This window comes from Lontra canadensis, unplaced genomic scaffold, assembly GCF_010015895.1.
Source record: "Lontra canadensis isolate GAN:19392208 unplaced genomic scaffold, GSC_riverotter_1.0 scaffold368, whole genome shotgun sequence".
NCBI classification, from domain to species: domain Eukaryota; kingdom Metazoa; phylum Chordata; class Mammalia; order Carnivora; family Mustelidae; genus Lontra; species Lontra canadensis.
Window position 1 is genome coordinate 1 of NW_022631362.1, and position 20,228 is coordinate 20,228.

The 20,228-nt window shown below is 54.8% G+C and overlaps 1 protein-coding gene across 1 annotated transcript; it reads left to right on the top strand.

The window, feature by feature from the left end:
• Window positions 1-1,261: 1,261 nt before the first annotated feature.
• Window positions 1,262-18,588, top strand: LOC116862897 (FLYWCH-type zinc finger-containing protein 1-like). Its single transcript, XM_032850343.1, has 9 exons — window positions 1,262-1,273; window positions 10,870-11,313; window positions 11,585-12,040; window positions 13,219-13,665; window positions 13,800-14,063; window positions 14,397-14,660; window positions 15,436-15,708; window positions 17,669-17,747; window positions 18,183-18,588. Exons 2-8 carry the CDS (start codon window positions 10,980-10,982, stop codon window positions 17,743-17,745), a joined length of 2,115 nt encoding a protein of 704 aa, XP_032706234.1. The 5' UTR covers window positions 1,262-1,273; window positions 10,870-10,979; the 3' UTR covers window positions 17,746-17,747; window positions 18,183-18,588.
• Window positions 18,589-20,228: the final 1,640 nt, after the last annotated feature.

Below are 20,228 nucleotides of genomic sequence, written 5' to 3' on the forward strand. Positions count from 1 at the left end.
TGAGTTCCAATAATCAGATAATCATGGTAACCTTCAACACCCCCCCCAAAAAAAGGTATATTTTTAATACTTTGGCATTTCTGCTTCTTAGGGCCAAAAATCACTTCGAGGACTGGATTTGAATTTTTTGGTTTGATGCCATCAGGTTTATCTTGTTCCTCTTCCAAAGGCTTCTAGTCGGACTGGGAGAAGAGAGTGTGTGAGCTTGGGGCTGGAGCAGGGAGTGTTTATAAGGGAGAAGGAGACGATTTTTACCGGAGAGAGAAATAATTGAAGTTCAGCTTTAGGAAGATTAACCGGTTGGCACTGCGTAGGGAGAATTAGCCAGTCTGGATGCTGGATGGGAAGGCCACGGAGGAGTAGGTGAGGTCCAAAGCCCTGGAGTGGTTCCGTGGGAAGGCCACGGGAAGGTGGTGTGACCAGGTACAGAGAATGAGATTTGAGGACCCATGAGGCCTGGCGAGGAAGGAGTAAAAAAATAGCTAAGATTCTGGGGTGCTGGCTGGTTCGGTGGGTAAGGCAGGGGACTCTTGATCTCCAGGTTGTGAGTTCGAACCCCACATCAGGCATAGAGATTAGTTAAAAAACAAAAAACAAAACAAAACAAAAAACAGAAAAAAAAAGCTAAGATTCTGATCTGGTGACTGAAGGACTTGGGGCTGGAAGGACCTGGAGCCAGAATCCTCCTTTCTGTGCCCTGTGCATCTCTCAGGTACTCAGGAGTGGGGTTCCCAGGGGACATACAGCAATGGCATTGTTGGGCTGGGTGTGCTGCATCCAGCAGGCAGAGGCCGGAAATGCTGCTAAACATCCCTCATTGCACAGAACAGCCCCCTCCCCCCAGATGCCAGTGGTGCTGAGGTTGAGAAGCCCTGCTTTAGAGCCCTGATTCCGAATCGCTGGGGGGGGGGTGTGGGGGGCAGGGGTCTCTGCCACCTTCATCACCTCCCAGGAGCGATACCTCTGTGTACACACACACGGAGAACACGCGTATTTCATAGGAAGTTCACCAGTCAGTGAGTGCACGCCTCTACCCCTCATAGCTCGATAGCGCACGTGGGAGGGGGAGAGCAGCTGGAGTCCCCCAGGAGCTTTTTCAAACATCAAGACCCCTGGGCCCAACAAAGAACTCCTTGCGTGATGATTTACAGTTTATGGAAACTTTTCACATACAGCATCTCATTCGCCACTTTTCCTGTTTCACAGGTAAAATCAGTCCAGAGGATTGATGGAATTTGCCCCAGGTGTCGCACCAAGCAAGTCAGCCTCAGCCGTAAGGACCGGAGTACTGGCGGATGGGGATGGCGGGTCTCGATCTCTGTGCCTGAAGGTAATTCTGTTGATCCACTGTCAGCTGCTGAGTGAGGCTCAGACGTTTAGGACCTTAGGGATGAGCTCTCACCTGAGAGGCTCCCAGCAGTCTGGAATCCTGTGGGTCTCTTAGGTGTGTCAGGTTGACACTGAGCCCTTTAGGACCGCACGCAGGAAAGCAGTATCAGTGGGCAGTTGAATGTGGGCTCAGAATTGCTCTGTGTCTCAATCCTGGGGGAGGGGAGAAGAGAAGAGAGGGATGAGGCAAACCGCAAGGCTCTCGAACCTTCCGTGTACATCTGCCCAATTTAAAATACTCGTCACGGGGTACCTCGGTGGCTCAGTGGGTTAAGCCTCTGCCTTCGGCTCAGGTCATGATCTCAGGGTCCTGGGATCGAGCCCCGCATCGGGCTCTCTGCTCAGCGGGGAGCCTGCTTCCCCCCTCTCTCTGCCTGCCTCTCTGCCTGCTTGTGATCTCTGTTTGTCAAATAAATAAATAAAATCTTTTAAAAAAAATGTTACAGGATCGTCTCAGAAAAGATGAAATCATAAGTCTCCTGCTGATACAAAATAAACAGGTGTTATGATTTTATTTAACACATTAATGAGGGAGCATGTACAGTGGGACAGATTAAGTGAGATCACATATATAAAATACTTCCTGTGGGGCCTGGCACACACACAAAAAGAAAACCCTTTAAATCCTTCTTAGGCACTTCACTTAGTGACTGACACGTTTCTCCAGGGCCTCTCCTCAAGTGTTTCTCAAAGCACAGTCCGTGGTCTCCCAGAGCCTCATGGGGTGCTTGCTAAAAATCCAGATTCTTGAATCCCTCTCCAGATCCTCTGTCCGAATTTCAGATGGAAATCCAAGCATTTGTATTTTTATCAAGGGCCCCGGGGAATTCTTAGAAAGGCCAGAATTACACATACAACTAATTATAATAAAACTTGCATGAAAACTCTACTTAGCTCATTGTATGGATTCACTCTTTCTCTTCTGTTTCATTTTTTAAATTTTATTTCATTTTTTAAACACTGATCTCAAGTAGGCTTTCTCAGCCTTGGCTTGGTTGGCATTTTGGACCAGATGCTTCTTTAGGGGGTGTTGGAGAAGCCACCCTGGGCACTGTAGGATGTCGGGCGGCATCCTTGACCCGGCCCGATAGATGCTGGTAGCACGCTCTGCCTCCCAGTGGTGAGAACCAAAAATGTCTCTGGACATTGTCAGGTGTTACCTGGGAAGCAAATCACCTTGACCGACAACCACCAGTCTGAACCCACTGCACTGATACCTAGGTCAGAATCCTTAGTGTGAAAAGAACCATTTTTACTGATTTACGAGTTGAGGCCCTGAAGGCGGACACAGGCATCTCGAATGAGGACTGTCTTTATCGGCCTGTTCTGGGTCACAGGAACCGAGGATTCAGCCTTGGTTCCTCCGCTGGGACACGACAAAATAGTGGACTCTAACTGAGGGGCTTATTTGGAAGATAAATTGTGGTAGTGAGTGCAGAGCCCCTCCCGGCTAGTGGCAGCCACGTCCTTGTGTCTGGTAAATAGAAAATACTGTCATCACTATCCTGTCCAGCTGGGAAAACAGAAACTACTGTAAGATTTCTTTTTTTTTTTTCCTCTAAAGATTTTATTTACTCATTTGACAGAGAGACAGCGAGAGAGGGAGCACAAGCAGAGGGAGTGGGAGAGGGAGAAGCAGGCTTCCCGCTGAGCAGGGAGCCTGATGCGGGGCTCAATCCCAGGACCCTGAGATCATGACCTGAGCCGAAGGCAGAGGCTTAACTCACTGAGCCACCCAGGCACCCTCGCTGTAAGATTTCCACTGGGGATTTCTTTGTGGTCCCTGGTGGTGGAGGAGTTGGGAGGCCAAACAGGAAATGACGAGCGAGCCCGAGCATGGCAGGGGCTCCACGCTGCCAGCACAGCCAGGCCGAGCTCCACGGCAGGCAGGTGGCTTCTGGAACACCCTCCTCGCCCCAGCCTCCAGTGTCCCACTGCGCCTCCCACGGGCCAGATCAGCCGGAAGTCACTGGGATGAACCATGAAACAGCCGGTTTGTAGGGCCTCATCGGTGCAGCTGATGACTTACTCTGAAGGCAGCTCTGAGCATCTGCTTCCTCTGCAAGAGGGAGAAGCAAGAGGTGCTTCTTACGTCTTACTGTAGCCGCCCAGGGCACAGGGAGGCACCCCGTTAGCTCCACACCAGCTGGGCCTGGGCTGGAGTCTTAGCTCTTGCTAGCCATGTGCACCTGCGCTGCTCACTTAAGGCCCCAGACATTGAGCGGGGCTGGTGGTGACGCTTGGTAAGAAGATTGCTGGGTCACCGGACTGGAGGTGTGGGCTGGTGCCAGAGGAGCTTTGTTCCTGGCTCAGGTCCCAGGTCCCAGGTTGGACGGCGAGGCTCTGGGCCAGAGGGTGTCTCCCTCTCTCTCTCTCTCTCTCTCACCCTACACTCAGGAGGTCTCTGTCACTTACTTTCTCCATCAACTCCCACTTCGTCTGTAAGTTTGACACTTGGGTTTTCAAGAGTTTTTTGAGTTAATTTTAGACGTTAAAAAAAATTTATTTATTTATTTGATGGAGTGAGAGAGATCACAAGTAGGCAGAGAGAGAGGAGGAAGCAGGCTCCCCACTGAGCAGAGAGTCCAATGTGGGGCTCGATCCCAGGACCCTGAGATCATGACCAGAGCCGAAGGCAGAGGCTTACTCACTGAGCCACCCAGGTGCCCCTAATTTTAGACTTTAAAAGCATTGCAAAGGTAGTATGAAGAATTCCCACATACCCATCACCTGGTCCCCCCAATCGTCAGCCTCTTACCCGATGCTAGGGTATCAACATGGTACAGTTCTCTTTGCCTACACTGTTGACCTGACTCCGATTTCTCCAGCTTGTCCCCAACATCCTTTTTCCATCCTGCCATCCCATATGGCATTTAGCTGCTGGGTCCCCTCAGCCCTCTCCAGTCTGTGACAGGTCCTCACCCTGCCCTTGTCCTTGATGACCTCAGCAACCGGTTTTGAAGTGTTCTGCTCACTTGTTTTGTGGGCTGTCCCTCAATGTGCCTTGTCTGATTGAAGTGGACGTGTGTACTTGGGGCAGGAGTATCCCAGAGACGTGGGGTGTCCTCGGTGCATCTCATCAAGGACGTCATGGTGTTGATGTGTCTTATGACCGACGAAGTCGGCCTTGGTGACCGGGGGTGTTCGCAGGATTTCCCCTCCGTCGTTACTGTCTTTCCCTTTGTAGTTAATAAATATCTCGGAGGGAGTGTCTTTGAGGCTCTGCGGGTCCCACAATAAGGATTTTTAATGTCCTCAAGTGTTGCTCATTTCTCTGTTCCGTCATCTGTATTACCCTTTCATTTCTCATGTGACTTGTCACAGGAGAGTTACGGAGTTAACGGACAAATGACGGAGGGAGGAGATGGAGCTTGTCTCCCGTTTCCCCAGGTGCCGAGTTCATGCACATTGTCCACAATTTCAAGAAAAAGAAATGGAAGGAGAAAGTAAATGACTGCTTTTCCTACTTTTAACATTTTGAGATATTTCTTCCTAGGTATGTAAGGCTTCGGGGTTTTATTTTTGTTTTAAAGATTTTATTTATTGGGGCGCCTGGGTGGCTCAGTGGGTTAAGCCTCTGCCTTCCGCTTGGGTGGTGGTCCTGGGGTCCTGGGATCAAGCTCCTCATTGGGCTCTCTGCTCAGCGGGGAGCCTGCTTCCCCCTCTCTCTCTGCCTAGCTCTCTGCCTGCTTGTGATCTCTCTCTGTCAAATAAATAAATAAAATCTTTAAAAAACATAAAAATAAAGATTTTATTTATTTATTTGATAGAGACACAGCGAGAGAGGGAACAGAAGCAGGGGGAGGGGGAGAGGAAGAAGCAGGCCTCTCGCTGAGCAGGGAGCCCAATGCCGGGCTCGATCCCAGGACCCCAGGATCATGACCTGAGCCACCCAGGCACCCCATTTTTTTGTTTTGTTTTGTTTTTGAGGCCATGAATACATAAAATCAGTCTGTAACCGACAACTCTGAGCAGAGCCTCCAGAGGCCGAGGGAGAGGCTCCAAGCGTACTTGGGTTTGTTTTTGGGAAAACCTTAACTTAGAAAAGATGGTATTTGCAGACTTTGTTCACTGCATCTGCTTCCTAAATATTAAGTTTTGTAAATACAAACATTTTGGGAAATCTTTGGTTATTTTTGCTTCATGGAAGAACTCCCACGTTCTTGTTTTGGAAACGGTCGTGTGAGGCCGCTCTTTCTCGCCGAGGACGCAGTGCGCGGGCCCTAAGGAGCAGCACCGCCACCCTGCGGCCGCCGGGAGCATTGCTGCCGGTCTTCTCGGCGCACGCCGGCGCGGGTTCCAAGCCTGCCTTACGTAATGATTTGATCCTGGGCTGGGGCTCCATCTGGTCTAGGTGGGGGCCTCCCACCGTAAAGTGGGGCGAAATCGCAAAGGACATGTTGATGCGATGTGAGTGTCACGGAAAACAAAATGTCCGTCCAGAGCTCTGACCCAAAAATGGACAGAGCTATGCGTCTGAGGGGTAGGATTATGGGACGTTGACTAGGAATTCGGTTCTTAACAGTTTAAACAAATTTTTATATCGTTTTTACAATATAATTTTCGCAACCTCCACAATCTCCTAATATTCAATCCCTCTTCTTTGATGAGGAAACCAAGCCCAGTAGGGAAAGGCCTGCTTAGGGTGTAGAAGACCGGTTTTCGGGGCACCTGATGGGCTCCGTCAGTGGAGCATGTGACTCTTGATCTCAGGGTTGTGAGTTTGAGCCCCACGCTGGGTGTAGAGATGACTTTTTAAAAATCTTTAAAAAAAAAAAAAAAGGAAAGAAAAAGAAAACTATTTTTCATCCTAGTGACCCTGGGGACCTGAGTCCCTATAAGGATATTTTCTAAGCAGATTTATTGAGATCTGATTTACATGCATACAATTCCCCTGTCGAGAGTGTATAACTACTGTATTCCATGTGTCCACGGAGTCCAACAACCATCACCACAATCAGTTTTACTGATTCACAATCAGTTTCATTACCCCAAAAGCCCCACACCCCTTAGCATCACTTCCAAATCTCCCCCCGCCACCAATCCTATGCAGTCGCTCATCTACGTTCCATCTTGGTGGATTTGCCTGTTCTCAACATGTCCTATAAACGGAGTCATGTAGTATGCCATCTTTTGTGTCTGGCTGCTGCTTTTTTTTTTTTTTTAAGATTTTATTTATTCATTTGTGAGAGAGAGAGAGAGAGAGCACGAGCTGGGGGGAGAGGCAGAGAGGGAAAGGAAGAAGCAGAGTCCTCACTCGATCCTGGGACCTGGAGCTCATGACCTGAGTTGAAGGCAGACGCTTTACCAGCTGAGCCCCCCAGGCGCCCTGTGCCCAGCTTCTTTGACTAAGCATGATGTTCTCAGCATTCATCTGGCACGTGCCAGAACTTGATTCCTGGTTATGGCCAAATATTATTCTGTCGTATGGACGGACCACACATAGGCCTGCGCAGGTGGTTCCGAGGGAGATCGTGGTGTACAGATGGACCCAGCTGGTGCCAACCCTGCACGGGGCGCTGAACGAGAGAGTGGTTGGTGTCCGCAGAGCTGGCGGGGAGCCTGCAGACAGCTGGGCTGAGAAGGCAGGAGTGTGGGCCGGCCTTCCAAAGTCGGATGGTTGAGGGAAGGAGGGGCTTTGGTTAGGTCTTATTCTCGGACACAGGAGACCGAAGAACCTTGGTAGTCCCGGTGCAAAGAACGTGGAGGCAGAGAGCGTTGGTGACCAGAGAGATCAGGACATGAAGGGTGGAGAAGGGGCCCCTGAGGGGAGGGGAGCTGTACCAAGGGAACTGGGGGGAGACAGTTTATTTCCTGGTCAGGAGAAAATATGTATGCCCCCTTCATCCAGATAGTGAAGAGTGGTAAGAGCTTATGGAGAGATCCATCCTCAGAGGGTAAACTGTGAAGCAGATAAAATGGTTAAAGTCTGCATCCTGGAGAGAGAACTTCAGCTTGTTTGAAATCTGCCTTTTCTGCACAACCTCATTCCCCAATGATGTTAGGTAAATGGAACATTACACATGTAGTTTGTTGCAGATTTGTGTGCATGTGGTAAAACATATATCACCAAAATTTACAGCTTGAATCATTCTAACTCTCACAGTGGCATGCCACCATCGCCACCCTCCACTGCCAGAATGTCGTCATCATCCCAAACTGAAACCACACCCACTAAACAACAGCTTCCCGTCCCCTCCCCCTGCAGCGGCCCCCCGATTCTGCAGCCATGAATTTGACTAGTGTAGGGACTTTACAGAAGTGGAATCATATGCATTAGTTTTTTTGTGACTGGCTTATTTTACATTGTGGACTTTTTGCTTTTCTTTTTCTAAGATTTTATGTATTTGAGAGAGAAAGAACACAAGCAGAGGGAGCAGCAGGCAGAGGGACAGGGAGAAGCAGGCTCTCTGCTGAGCAGGGAGCCCGATGTGGGGCTCGATCCCAGGACCCTGGCATCATGACCTGAGCCAATGGCAGACATTTCACTGACTAAGCCACCCAGGCACCCCCGTTATGGACTTTTTAAGTAATTAATTCTCATTGCCATCCTTCATACTTAATTTTTTTGTTCTTCTTGGTGGATTACCAGCCCATTAAGCGTGATCAGCTGAGGGATTTAATGTTTCTTTATCATGGCCCCTGAAGTTCAAATGCACTTTGATACTGTACATCTCACAACCTTTTCTGTTCCATCCATCAAAAAGCCAAAACCTACCAGGTTCAGTCACCTTCCAAGAGTACCAGTTACTGCTGAGTAACAAATGACCCTGATCTCACTGGCTTAAGATAAGTTTATTATTGATGGGTATCCCATGAGGTGGGTGGGCTGTTCCCATGGCCGCAGTGCAGGATCGCACAGGCGGGGGGTCTGCTGGACCGCACAGTGCAGGATGCTTTTCCTCGATGCCCAGCAGTGCTTCTTCCCTGCACATGGCCGCTCACACGGCTTCCTAACCTGGCGTCTCCTAAGGGTGAGGACTTCCAAGCCCCCAGCTTGCTTCCGCCACACTCAGCAAGTCTCAGAGCGAGGGACCCGTCTGGGCTTGAGCCTGTCCAGATTCAAGACCACATTGCGAGGGGGGCCTGCATACTTGATGGGAGGATTGTGGTCATTAGACGATCTACATTCCGAGATCCCTTAGTGGGTGAGGATGGTAATCATCAAACCAATCCAAGTTCAAGGTCATTGCCAGACCCCTGCTTTTCAGCAGATGGTGGGGGTTTAGGTGGGGAGAGTTGGGGGTGGCCAGAGTTCGCCTTTGGTTGTGCTGAAATTTCTTCCGTATCCTTTGAGGGGTGTACATGTTAGAAGCCTTTTATGCAGAACTTGTATTTGAGGAGATCTCACCATCTTCTGACTCTGGGGTACCCATGACTCCGGGTCCTGTTCCTGTGGAATGTGGGGGCTCTTAGTCATGCCAATGCCCTCTGGTTTGGAGGAGGCAAGCCTTTGGCATCTGATGGTCTGAGGCCGATGGCGTTTCGGGGTCCCCACAGCATCCCCTCTTGCCCTGCACGTGGCGGGGATCCGGGGCTGGGCCTTGTAGGAGTGTGTGTGCTGTGTGGACGGCGACCACAGTGCTTCGCCTGGCCAGGGTTGTCCCAGGCCTCTGCAGAAGAGAGGGCCGGCCCCCTGCACCCTTGGTCCTGCAGGCTGGAGGCCGCTGGGACGCAGATGAGCTCCAGCCGGCTGGGGTATGGGACCCGGAGCACAGGGACCACAGCGCGAGGGGAGCCAGAGCCCCCCAGCCCGGGCGGGCTGCTGACTGATGGTCCCGTGTCAGGCCAATTCGCGAGGGGTACGTGGCAGTCCGGGGGTGGGGCTTCCCGCTGTCACCCTTTTCTGCCCAGAGCATCTTTGCGCGCACACTGGGTCCTGCTGGGGCCGGTCTCCAGGGGTCCACGCGTCCCAGCCCCACCACGTTGCAGTGTGGGGTGGGATGGGCAGGGCAAAGAAGGGTGGCATGGGAGGAGCGAGCATTGGAAAGTCCAGGGCATGACGCGGGAGGCCAGCACAGCCAGGATTCTCAATCAGGTGGCCTGGGACCTGGAAGATTTCCTTGAGTCTCGCCACCACCTCCCACCCCAAACCCCCGTGATGGGCTTCTCCACTGCCCTGGGATGGGCAGGCGTGTATGGCGAGATGGGGGTGGAGATGAGGCACCCCTCTGAGCCCTCAGCCTTGGCTCTGTCTTAGTGGGGCACTGGGGCCCTGCCCTTAGGCTGACCAGGCTTTGGGGAGCTGAATCTGGGCCCCAAACCAGGAACTCCAGAGCAGGAATGGCGACACTGGAAACGAGGGTGACAGCTCACAAATGGGGAGCTGAAATGTGCAGGGAGGCTGCAGTCTTGCTTCTTCTTAAGGAGAGTCGGGGAGACCGAGTCATTCACCCACCAACCAGTCCCTCAAGAAAGCAAGGAAGTTCAACCCACACTGGTACCCAGGGTCCCGTCTCCAGGCTAGCTCCACCTCTGTAACACATCCTTTCTGCTTCTCCAGCCCAGAAGCCAGGGGTCCTGGAGTGACTGTGGATTCTCTGCACACCTCTACTGCCCCGTCCCCTCCCAGCTGAGGCAGCGCCAGCCCCGGCTCAGGCACAAGGTCACTGCCCTCCAGGTGTCCCGGCATCTCCTGAGTGCTGTGTGGTCCGGGGCCTCCGGCCCAGGCTGGGGGACAGATCAGGTTGTGAGTCCAAAGAGTCCTGCCTCTCAGAGCCAGACGTCCCCTTTGTGGTCTGCAGAGCGCCCGCGGGTGCCTGGCTCGGTCTCCCTGTGACACAGTGTCAGGAGGTGGGACACTGGGTATCCAGGGAGGGTCCGGGACCTGAGCCTGTGACCTGCGTGCTGGTCTCTGAGGCTTGGTGCTCAGGAAGGCCAGTTACCTTCATCCCAGACGAGGTAAACCAGGTCCTGTGAGAGGTCAGGCTCTGAAACCCCCTCGACCTGACTCCCGGCTCTGCACTTCATGGCCGTGTTGGCTGTCCTAGCGTGCCTCAGTGTCCTCATCTGTACACTGGATCAATAAGAACGATCAACTATTATAACATGGGGCCAGATTAAATGGGAAACCCTGTGAAGATGCGTCCCACTGTGCTCAGCACCTAAGGGCCTCTATTTGTGGAAGCTCATGGTCCTCAGTGCCTCAGTCTCCCCAAGAGCCCCTGGAGAGCCTGGTCTGTGGCACATTTTACAGACAGGAATGTGGCATTTGGGGAGGGGACGTCACCAGACCGCAGTTGCCTGAGAGGACACAGAGGAGCAGAAGCACCTACCTGGAGTGCCCCAGCTCCATGCAGGACTCTCCCCAGGCACCTATCCGGGGTGCCCCCGCTCCATGCAGGACTCTCCCCAGCCTTTCAGCCCCCTCTGGCTCCACCTCCAGCCCACTTCCATCTTCCTGAGCCCCAGGCCCACGTCCATCTTCCTAAGCCCCAGGCCCAAGGGGGCCTCACGGATGGATTTTGCCTCCTTCCTTAGGACGGACCCCCTGGACTGCCAGGTTCCTGAGCAGGGAGGAGGAGGAGGAGGACGTGAACTCCACCTGCTGGGTCCTGAGCGTGGCCGCAGGGACGGGTCATCATCCCAGAATGCCCCTGCCGGAGCCCAGCGAGCAGGAGGGTGAGAGTGTGAAGGCTGGCCAGGAGCCGTCCCCGGAGTCCCCTGAGCCAGGCACCGATGTTGTCCCTGTAGCGCCCACGAAGCCCCAAGAATTCTCCGAACTGGTCCTGCTGACGGCCTCCACCGAGAGCGTGGATGGGGTGGACTCCCAGCCTGAAGGAGGGTACTGTGTCCTGTCCCTGGAGATGTCCGGTCCTGATGCACTGGTCAGGACCCCCCAGATCCTGCCAGTGGAGGAGCAAGTGGGGGCAGTCCAGCCAACCCCCCAGGCCTTTGAGCAGAAGCACAACAAGCCAGACACAGGTGAGTTCCAGGCCTCCTGCTCCTGGCCCAGCTCCCTTTGTGGGCCTGCGCACTCAGACATAGGCCCTGTGGACCCCTTTCTAGGGGGTGGCCTTGGGGTCCCATCTCTGCTTGGAGCCAAGCATCCTCGTCTCTAACCAGGACTCTGTGTCTGGCTGGTGTGATGATCTCAGGGCATCGTCCCAGCACATACCCCCGCTCTCCCATCCATGCCCTTGGACTCATCACTTGCTCAGTTCCAGCCAACCCAGCCCTCTCTTTTCCTCCACAGCCCCCAAGCCCCTGGAGTTCCTGAGGACCCCTTTCGGGGGCCGCCTCCTGGTGCTCGAGTGCTTCCTGTATAAGCAGGAGAAGGCAGTGGGGGACAAGGTGTACTGGAAATGCCGTGAGCACTGGGAGCTGGGCTGCCGAGGCCGGGCCATCACCCGAGGCCCGAGGGCCACGGTGATGCGGGGCCACTGCCACCCGCCCGATGAGGAGGGCCTGGAGGCGCGGCGCCGGAGACAGAAGCTGCCCGGCCCAGCCCTGCCTGAAGGCTTGGGGGGTCCAGATGGCCCTGGCGGCCGACCAGAGGAGCCGCTGGAAGGGTTGGGCCCGTGGCTGTGCCCTGAGGAGCCAAAGCCCACCCCTGGGTTGGTGCTGAGCAAGCCAGCTGCAGAAGAGGAGGGGCCGCGAGCTGTGTCGCTGCTGAGCTTGCCCCCCAAAAAACGCCCGACGCTGGGGATCGGTGAGTGCCCCATGCCTGGCCTCCACTCTGGGGCAGGCAAGAACCCGGGGGTCCTTACCTGTGCCCAGAAGGAAACGTGGGGTCCTCCGTGGTTTGTAATGCACTCTAAGTCAGCATGGCCGAAAGATAGAAACATGTCCCAGAAATCATCGAACCTGGGGGACAGAACTAGTGCTCCAGAACCAGGGGGCCCAAGTCCTTCTGGAACTTTGTGATGCAGCAGGGTCTGGTGCGAGGCCCAGAAACGTGAGTTTGAACAGAGTGAGGCGGTCCTGGTGGCCCAAGGCATTAGGGGAGGTCAGCCTAGGGGAGAGCTCTGGACCAGGTTCAGGTCACAGCCCCCCACCCCCCAGGGTTCAGCACAGGTGCTGAAGCTCTGGGGTTTCGGGGGCTGTCCGGGTTGGGGGATTGCTCCGGGCAAGGTGGATGAGATGCTTGACAGGCTGGAAGCAATCAGCGCCAGTCCCACGTGTGGTAGCGCCTAGTGCACGGTAGCCTTGGTGGCTTTTATTACCAGCAAAGGGGAGGTGGGCTTGTCCCAAGGGTTGTCTCCCTCCTGATCCAGATGTGAGGGTTTAAGGACTTAGGGCTGTTGCTGTGCTGGGTACTAGAGCAGGGGAAGGGGCGGGGTGGGGGGAGGCGGGGAACATGTGTTTTTTACTGTCTATTTTTAAAAAATATTTTATTTATTTATTTGACAAAGAGACAGAGATCAAAAGTAACAGAGAGGCAGAGAGAGAGGGGGAAGCAGGCTCCCCACTGAGCAGAGAGCCAGATGTGGGGCTCGATCCCAGGACCCTGAGATCATGACCTGAGCTGAAGGCAGAGGCTTAACCCACTGAGCCACCCAGGCGCCCCAAATAAATAAAATCTTAAAAAACTTAGATAAAAGTTTCAAGCAAACCTTAAAAAGAGTATGAACAGGAGTGTTACACCATGAGGTGTAACCACCCTGAGCTGGGGCCTCCCCACTAACCTCCCAGAGAGGACCTACACCTTCTCCCTGGCTCCCTGGGGGCGTGGGGGGGGGTCTGGGGAATGCCCAAGGGGCCCATGCACGCCCAGCTCAGGGGAAGCCACAATTGGCGTCCGCATCAAGGGAAAAAATGCTTGGCCCCCCACGCTGCCCCAGACTCCTCTCCTCCGCCTGCCGTGACTGCGCCGGCTTCCTCCCCCAGGAGAAGCCCGGCCCCTGGAGTTCCTGAGGACGTGCTATGGTGGCAGCTTCCTGGTGCACCAGTCCTTCCTCTACAAGCGGGAGAAGGCCGTGGGGGACAAGGTCTACTGGACGTGCCGGGACCATGCGCTTCACAGCTGCCGCAGCCGGGCCATCACCCAGGGCCAGCGGGTGACCGTCATGCGGGGCCACTGCCACCCGCCCGATGTGGAGGGCCTGGAGGCCCGGCGACAGCAGGAGAAGGCCATTGAGACACTGCAGGCCCGGCCTGGGGGACCTGGGGGCCAAGTGGACAAGCTGTTCCGAGGCGTGGACAGCCTGCTCTCCCACAGGGGGCCTGGGACCCTGACTGTCACCAGAGCCCGGCCCAGGAAGCGCACAAAAGTCCTTCCGGCCCAGCCCCAGGACCCGCAGGGATCCCCTGCCGAGGACCAGGATGAGGACCCAGGTGAGCCCTTCACACTGCTGGCCCAGAGCCCCCTCGGGTCTTGCTTCCTCAGGTCCAGGGAGGTAGGAGGGGACCCCAAGACCCTGAATTGCCACTTCCCTCCCCTCCACCGCACCTGTCCTGTTTCTCCCCAGGAGGCCCTGAGTTCCTGAGGACCCCTCTGGGCGGCAGCTTCCTGGTGTACGAGTCCTTCCTGTACCGGCGGGAGAAGGCAGCGGGGCAGAAGGTCTACTGGACGTGCCGGGACCAGGCCCGCATGGGCTGCCGCAGTCGGGCCATCACCCAGGGCCGGCGGGTGACCGTGATGCGTGGCCACTGCCACCCGCCCGACCTGGGGGGCCTGGAGGCCCTGAGGCAGCGGGAGAAACGCCCCGGTGCGGCTCAGCGGGGGAGCCCAGGTAGGACAGATTGTGGCCAGGGCCTTGGTGACAAGCAGGAGACCCAGACGGCCACCTTTCCCTCAGCCCTCCCGTGTGCTCCAGCAAGCAGCGTCCCGTCCTTAGGGGAAAACTCTGGAAGTGGATTCAGCCCTCTCCAGTTGCTCTCCCCTCCCCTCCCAACCCTCCCCTCCTCACCTCAGCCCTGCTCTGTCTGGGCAGGGCCCTCCGTGAGCTGCTCCGTCCAGGAGCTATGCTGCTCTTGATTTGAGAACAGGGGCTCCCATCGCCTCCCTACTGAACTCCAAGACCTGGATCCCAGTTCTCCCCCGCACCTGTCCCGTTTCTCCCCAGGAGGCCCTGAGTTCCTGAGGACCCCTCTGGGCGGCAGCTTCCTGGTGTACGAGTCCTTCCTGTACCGGCGGGAGAAGGCGGCTGGGGAGAAGGTCTACTGGACGTGCCGGGACCAGGCCCGCATGGGCTGTCGCAGCCGGGCCATCACGCAGGGCCAGCGGGTGATGGTGATGCGCAGACACTGTCACCCGCCCGACCTGGGGGGCCTGGAGGCCCTGAGGCAGCGGGAGCAGATCCCCAGCCCGGCGCAGAGGGAAGGCTCAGGTGCGGGTGAGCTGGTACAGAGTGTGGCAGGTGCTGGGCCCCGCTCTCTCTGCTGGGACCTTCTGTCCTTGGCCCTGGGCCTGGTGGGGTCTAGCCACCCACATTTGGTGGTCTGCCCACAGCGGGAGCTCCCTAAAGGCAGGGCTGCGTATGGGCTCCATCCTTGAGGCTGGTGCTGGTGTGGGACTGGCTGGCAGCAGAGAGAAACCCACTCAGCTGGAGGGAAGGGAGCAGGGGGCGTGATCTGCTACAGGACAGGAAGTGCCCAGCACCCACTTATGGGGCAATGAGCCTGGACCTCAGGGACATTCTGTCTTCCCTCTCGGGTCTATTTTTCCCACTTCCCCACCCAGTTCTCTCGAGCCCCCCAGACCCCAGCATTGCAGGACCTTTCAATTCAGGGTCTTAAGAGCCTCAAGAGAGAGTTGATCAGTTGCCACCTGGCCGCGGGGAGAGGGGACACGGAGCCAGGAGGCTCCTGGTGCGTGGTCCCAGCTAGCCATGGGCCCCGCTGAATGCTCTAGCCCAACCTTTGAGTGGGGTGCTTGCCAGCAGGTGTGGGGTCCCAGGCGGGTCAGGAGGGGTGTGCAGGGACGCAGGGCCAGCCTCCCAGGTAGCCCCCCAGCCCTGAGAAGGAGACGGCCAGTCTGTCCTCCAGGGTGTCAGGGCTGCAGGCCCTGGGCTGGCCGCTGGAGCCGCAGCCCTCGGGCCCCAGAGCGGGGGCTCTGCAGCCTGCTTCCGAGCTGCCCCGTTCACGTTGCCACATTCTTTCCAGGAGCCCTCCAGCCTCTGGAGTTCCTGAGGACGTCCCTCGGAGGCAGGTTCCTGGTGTACGAGTCCTTCCTCTACAGGAAGGAGAAGGCGGCGGGAGAGAAGGTCTACTGGATGTGCCGGGACCAGGCCCGGCTGGGCTGCCGCAGCCGGGCCATCACGCAGGGTCAGCTGGTGACTGTGATGCGCAGCCACTGCCACCCGCCCGACCTGGCGGGCCTGGAGGCCCTGAGGCAGCGGGAGCGGCTTCCCAGCGTGGCCCCGCAGGCGGACCCAGGTGCAGATGGGGCTGGCGGTCAGAGCGGGCAGACACAAGAGCGGTGGGGCTCGAGGCCCTCCCAGCCCATGGTGCGGACACCTCAGAGGACAGGCACTGTCTGAGGAGCTTTGTGCCCTGGCCTTTCTACCTTTCCAGAGTTTTCTACCTCTCCTGTCTGCTGGAGCCTTCTCCAGAACTTGAAAGCACCCCTAGATCCATCCCGTTCTCAGAGCAACTCCCCTTCTCATTCATATCTTCTCCTTTCCCTTATCCTAAGAGGTCTTAACTGGTCACAGATCAGTCTCTTGAAAATCAGATGAAAAAACAGAGACTACTCCAGAAGAGCATGCCAGTGTTTGTGTGTACGCACACCCGTGCATGCACGCACACAGGCTTGCACACACACGTGCGCACGCACACACGTGCACATGCACACACATACACACACACATGCATACACACGCACACTCGTAAGGTTTTGCCAAGAACTAATTTTATTGAACTGAAAGTGGGTTCCCGTCACATAAACAGGATAGAAAACAAGTCATTAGAAAGCATTTTTGTTTCATATTAATTCATGAGAACAATAAGGGCCACATCTTAGAAAATAGAAAAATGAATCCAAGTTGTATAAAACAACCAAAAGAAATATGGCTTCTGCTCAAAAAAAAAAAAAAAGGTGGTTTCTGGGAGAAAGGAGTGTTTGGCATCAGTAAGAAATAGAAGTCGTGGGGGGTACTGGGTGGCTCAGTCGTTAAGCATCAGCCCTCGGCTCAGGTCAGGATCCTGGGTCCTGGGATCGAGCCCCGCGTCAGGCACCCTGTTTAGCGGAGAGCTTGTTTCTCCCTCTGCCTGCTGCTCCTCCTGCTCGTGGTCTCTCTCTCTGTCATATAGTCTTTTAAAAAAAGATTATTTATTTGCGAGAGGAATAGTGAGTGAGAGAGAAGGAGCCGGGGGAAGGGGCAGAGGGAGAAGCAGACTCCCCACTGAGCGGGAGCCTTATGCTGGGCTTGATCTCCCAACTCCGGGATCAAGACCTGAGCCACGGGAGCTGCTTAACTGACTGAGCCCCCGGATGCCCCAATAAATAATCTTAAAAAAAAATAAAGGGGGGATGCCTGGGTGGCTCAGTTGTTAAGTGTCTGGCTTTGGCTCAGGTCACAATCCCAGGGTGCTGGGATCAAATCCCACATCGGGGGCGCCTGGGTGGCTCAGTGGGTTAAGCCTCTGTCTTCGGCTCAGGTCATGATCTCAGGGTCCCAGGATCGAGGCCCACGTCTGGCTCTCTGCTCGGCGGGGAGCCTGCTTCCTCTCTCTCTCTCTCTCTCTCTGCCTGCCTCTCTGCCTACTTGTGGTCTATCAAATAAATGAATAATAAAAAAAAATCTTAAAAAACAAACAAACAAACAAACAAATCCCACATCGGGCTCCCTGCTCAGTGGAGAGTCTGCTTCTCTCTCTCCCACTCCCCCTGCTTGTGTTCCCTCTCTTGCTCTCTCTCTCTCTCTCTCTGTCAAACAAATAAATAAAAGATCTTAAAAAAAAGTTGTGGGACACCTGTGACCCAGTGGAGGGCACCTCAGTTCGATGTCTCATTTAGTCCTGCTCTCCTGAACGACGGGGCCGAATGCTGACTCTCAGGGTCCCCAGTGGCTTCTTTCACCAGGCACAGGTAGTTTGGGGCGTTAGAAAACCAGAATTTCCAATGGATTCCCCACTTGGAGGGGGAGCCTTCTACCCCGTTTTCCTCATCCTCAGGCCCGTAAAGTCGACATTACAAAGTGCATGCCTTTGACTCTAGTAGCTTTAACAAGAAAAGAGTTAACCGGGTGCCCGGCCAGCTCAGTCAGTAGAACACGTGACTCTTGATTTCAGGTTGTGAGTTCAAGCCCCACGTTGGGAAAAATAATAAGAAAGAAAAGAAAATCTTAAACAAGAGAAGAATTATTAACCCGTGGTTTCCACTTTCTTTCCTCAGGAAAGATGGAGCTTCCCCCAGCAGCGCCGCCGTCCATGCAGCCTGGCTCTCCGGAAAGCCCCCAGACGCGTGGGTAACTGTGAGTTGTCTCGTGTCCCCTAGGTCACCCCCCACACGTAGTGGCTTATGGCGACACTTACCATCTCTCCCTTGTCAGTGGGCAAGATGTCCGGAGTGGTCGGGTTTGTGGTTCTGGCACAGGGTCACCCTGAGGTTGGAGGAAAGCTGGGGGCCGGGGCTGTGGTCACCTGAAGGCCCGCGGGGCCTGAGGGGTCCCTTCCCCGGTGCCTCACTCTCTCGCTCACGTGGCCGTGGGCCCCAGCTCTCCCTGGGGGGACCACTCCTGTGAGTGACAGCTCTCTCCCTGCGACACGGGGGCCCGGAGGGGAGCAGCGGGTCTTCTCCCCAAGCGCGGGGGGTGCTCGCCGGGCCAGACGGGACCCAGGCCCCGAAATAGCAGGACTCGTCCAGCAACAAGGACTGAGATCACACAAAGGATGTTATGTGTTCGCAGCAGAGTGAAGCCAGAAATGATGGGGAGCTTACAGATATCGGATGTCACCCCACTCCCGTGCACCCGGTGACTGGAAGAAATCCCGAGATGAGCGGGACCTGGTCTGAAGTGAGCAGGATGGAGCCGCAGCCCTGCAGACGCCTGGCCGGGCAGAGCACCGCTTGAGGGAGCCTGGTGGCTGGAAAGACTTCCTTCAAGAAGAAGAAAGGTCTCCCTTCGGCAGCTTACGCTTCCATGCTACGACGCTGGGAAAAGAAGAAAGGAGCGACCCTAAAGCAGAAGGAGGGACGTGAGAGAGAACAGACATGAATGAAATAGAGACGAGAAAATGAACGCGACGAGAAGCTGGCTCTTTGAAAGGATCGACCAAATCGACAAACCTTTAACTACATCGCCTCCAAAATTGGTTTTTATTTCTTTATTATTTTAATTTAATGTAATTTTTTTCAAAATTGGTTGTAAAATTTTAGGGAAAACTCACGGGTGCCCGGCTGGCTCAGAGGGGTGTGTGACTCTTGATCTCGAGGTCGTGAGTTCAAGCCCCATGTGGGGTGTAGAGATTACTTAAAAAAATAATACCATTATTTATATTTTTTTAGGATTTATTTATTTAGGGGGTGCCTGGGTGGCTCAGTGGGTTAAGCTTCTGCCTTCAGCTCAGGTCATGACCCAGGGTCCTGGGATCACCCCACATTGGGCTCTTGTTCAGCAGGGAGCCTGCTTCTCCCTCTCCCTCTGCTGCTTCCCCTGTTTGTGCTCTCTCTCTGTCAAATAAATATCTTTCAAAAAGATGCGGGGCTCGATCCCAGGACCCTGAATCATGACCTGAGCTGAAGCAGATACTTAACCGACTGAGCCACCCAGGCGTCACTCCCCCCCCAAAATTAAATCTTAAAATAAAGATAGGGAAGACTCAAATTATTAAAATCAAGTGTTAAAAATGGGGCATTACTGCCTACCCTACAAGGAAAACCACACTCGCACGGAAGGGTCAACCAAGATCAAGTGAAAACGTTCCTAGAAAGGCTACCAAGGCCGAATCAAGAAGAAATAAAAAAATCTGAGTAGACCTGAAAATCTGAATAAACCTATAAGATTAATTAGTCATTTTATTTTATTTTTTAAAAGATTTTATTTATTTATTTGACAGAGATCACAAGTAGGCAGAGAGGCAGGCAGAGAGAGGGAGGAGGAAGCAGGCTCCCTGCTGAGCAGAGAGCCCAATGCGGGTCTTGATCCCCGGACCCTGGGATCATGACCTGAGCTGAAGGCAGAGGCTCTAACCCACTGGGCCACCCAGGCACCCCTGAATTAGTCATTTTAAAGCTTCCCACCAAGAAAGGCCCCCAGGCCTGGATGGCATGCCTGGTGCCCTGTACCAGACATTTAGCCAAGAATTGACACCAGTCCTACACAGACTCTCCTCAAAAGTGGACATGGACGGAAAGGACTTCCAGGGAGATTGGAAAGGTCCTTGAAGTGGTTGTGGGGTTGGGCGCGTGGCTGCGGACCTGCCGACCCTGCTGAGTCCTGCACGGACACGGCCAGCAGGCTGGCATGGGAATGGCAGCTTAGTAAAGCTCTCTAACGACACCAGGAAGCAGGTGACCGTGACTTCTAGAACAGTCACACCCTGCCGCTCTGCTTTACTCTGCTCCTTAGAAGCCAGCTCGCCCCCGCAGCCTCCGCACAGGGGAATCGGACTCCTGCCCTCCGTCCCACCCCACATTCCCTGTGGGACATCAGAGAATTGTGGACATTCCCCAAACCCATCACCGTAATAAGAGACTTATCGCTTCTTGACAAAGAATCTTGAAAAGGCCACGGTGCGGGTCCCAGCAGCTTCTGGAGTGGGAGGCAGGACCTCTCAGGAGTGTCTGTTTCCTCCCAGGACATGCTAGTGTAGAAAGCCAGGCACCCCCAGACTGTGTGTTATGGGGCAACCTCCCCTTTTAAAGGAAACGGGGAGCTGTGTGCAGGTGAACGTGTACAAAAACGACCTAGCTGACGGTTATCTCTGGGGAAGAGGAAACTCTCTACATTGCC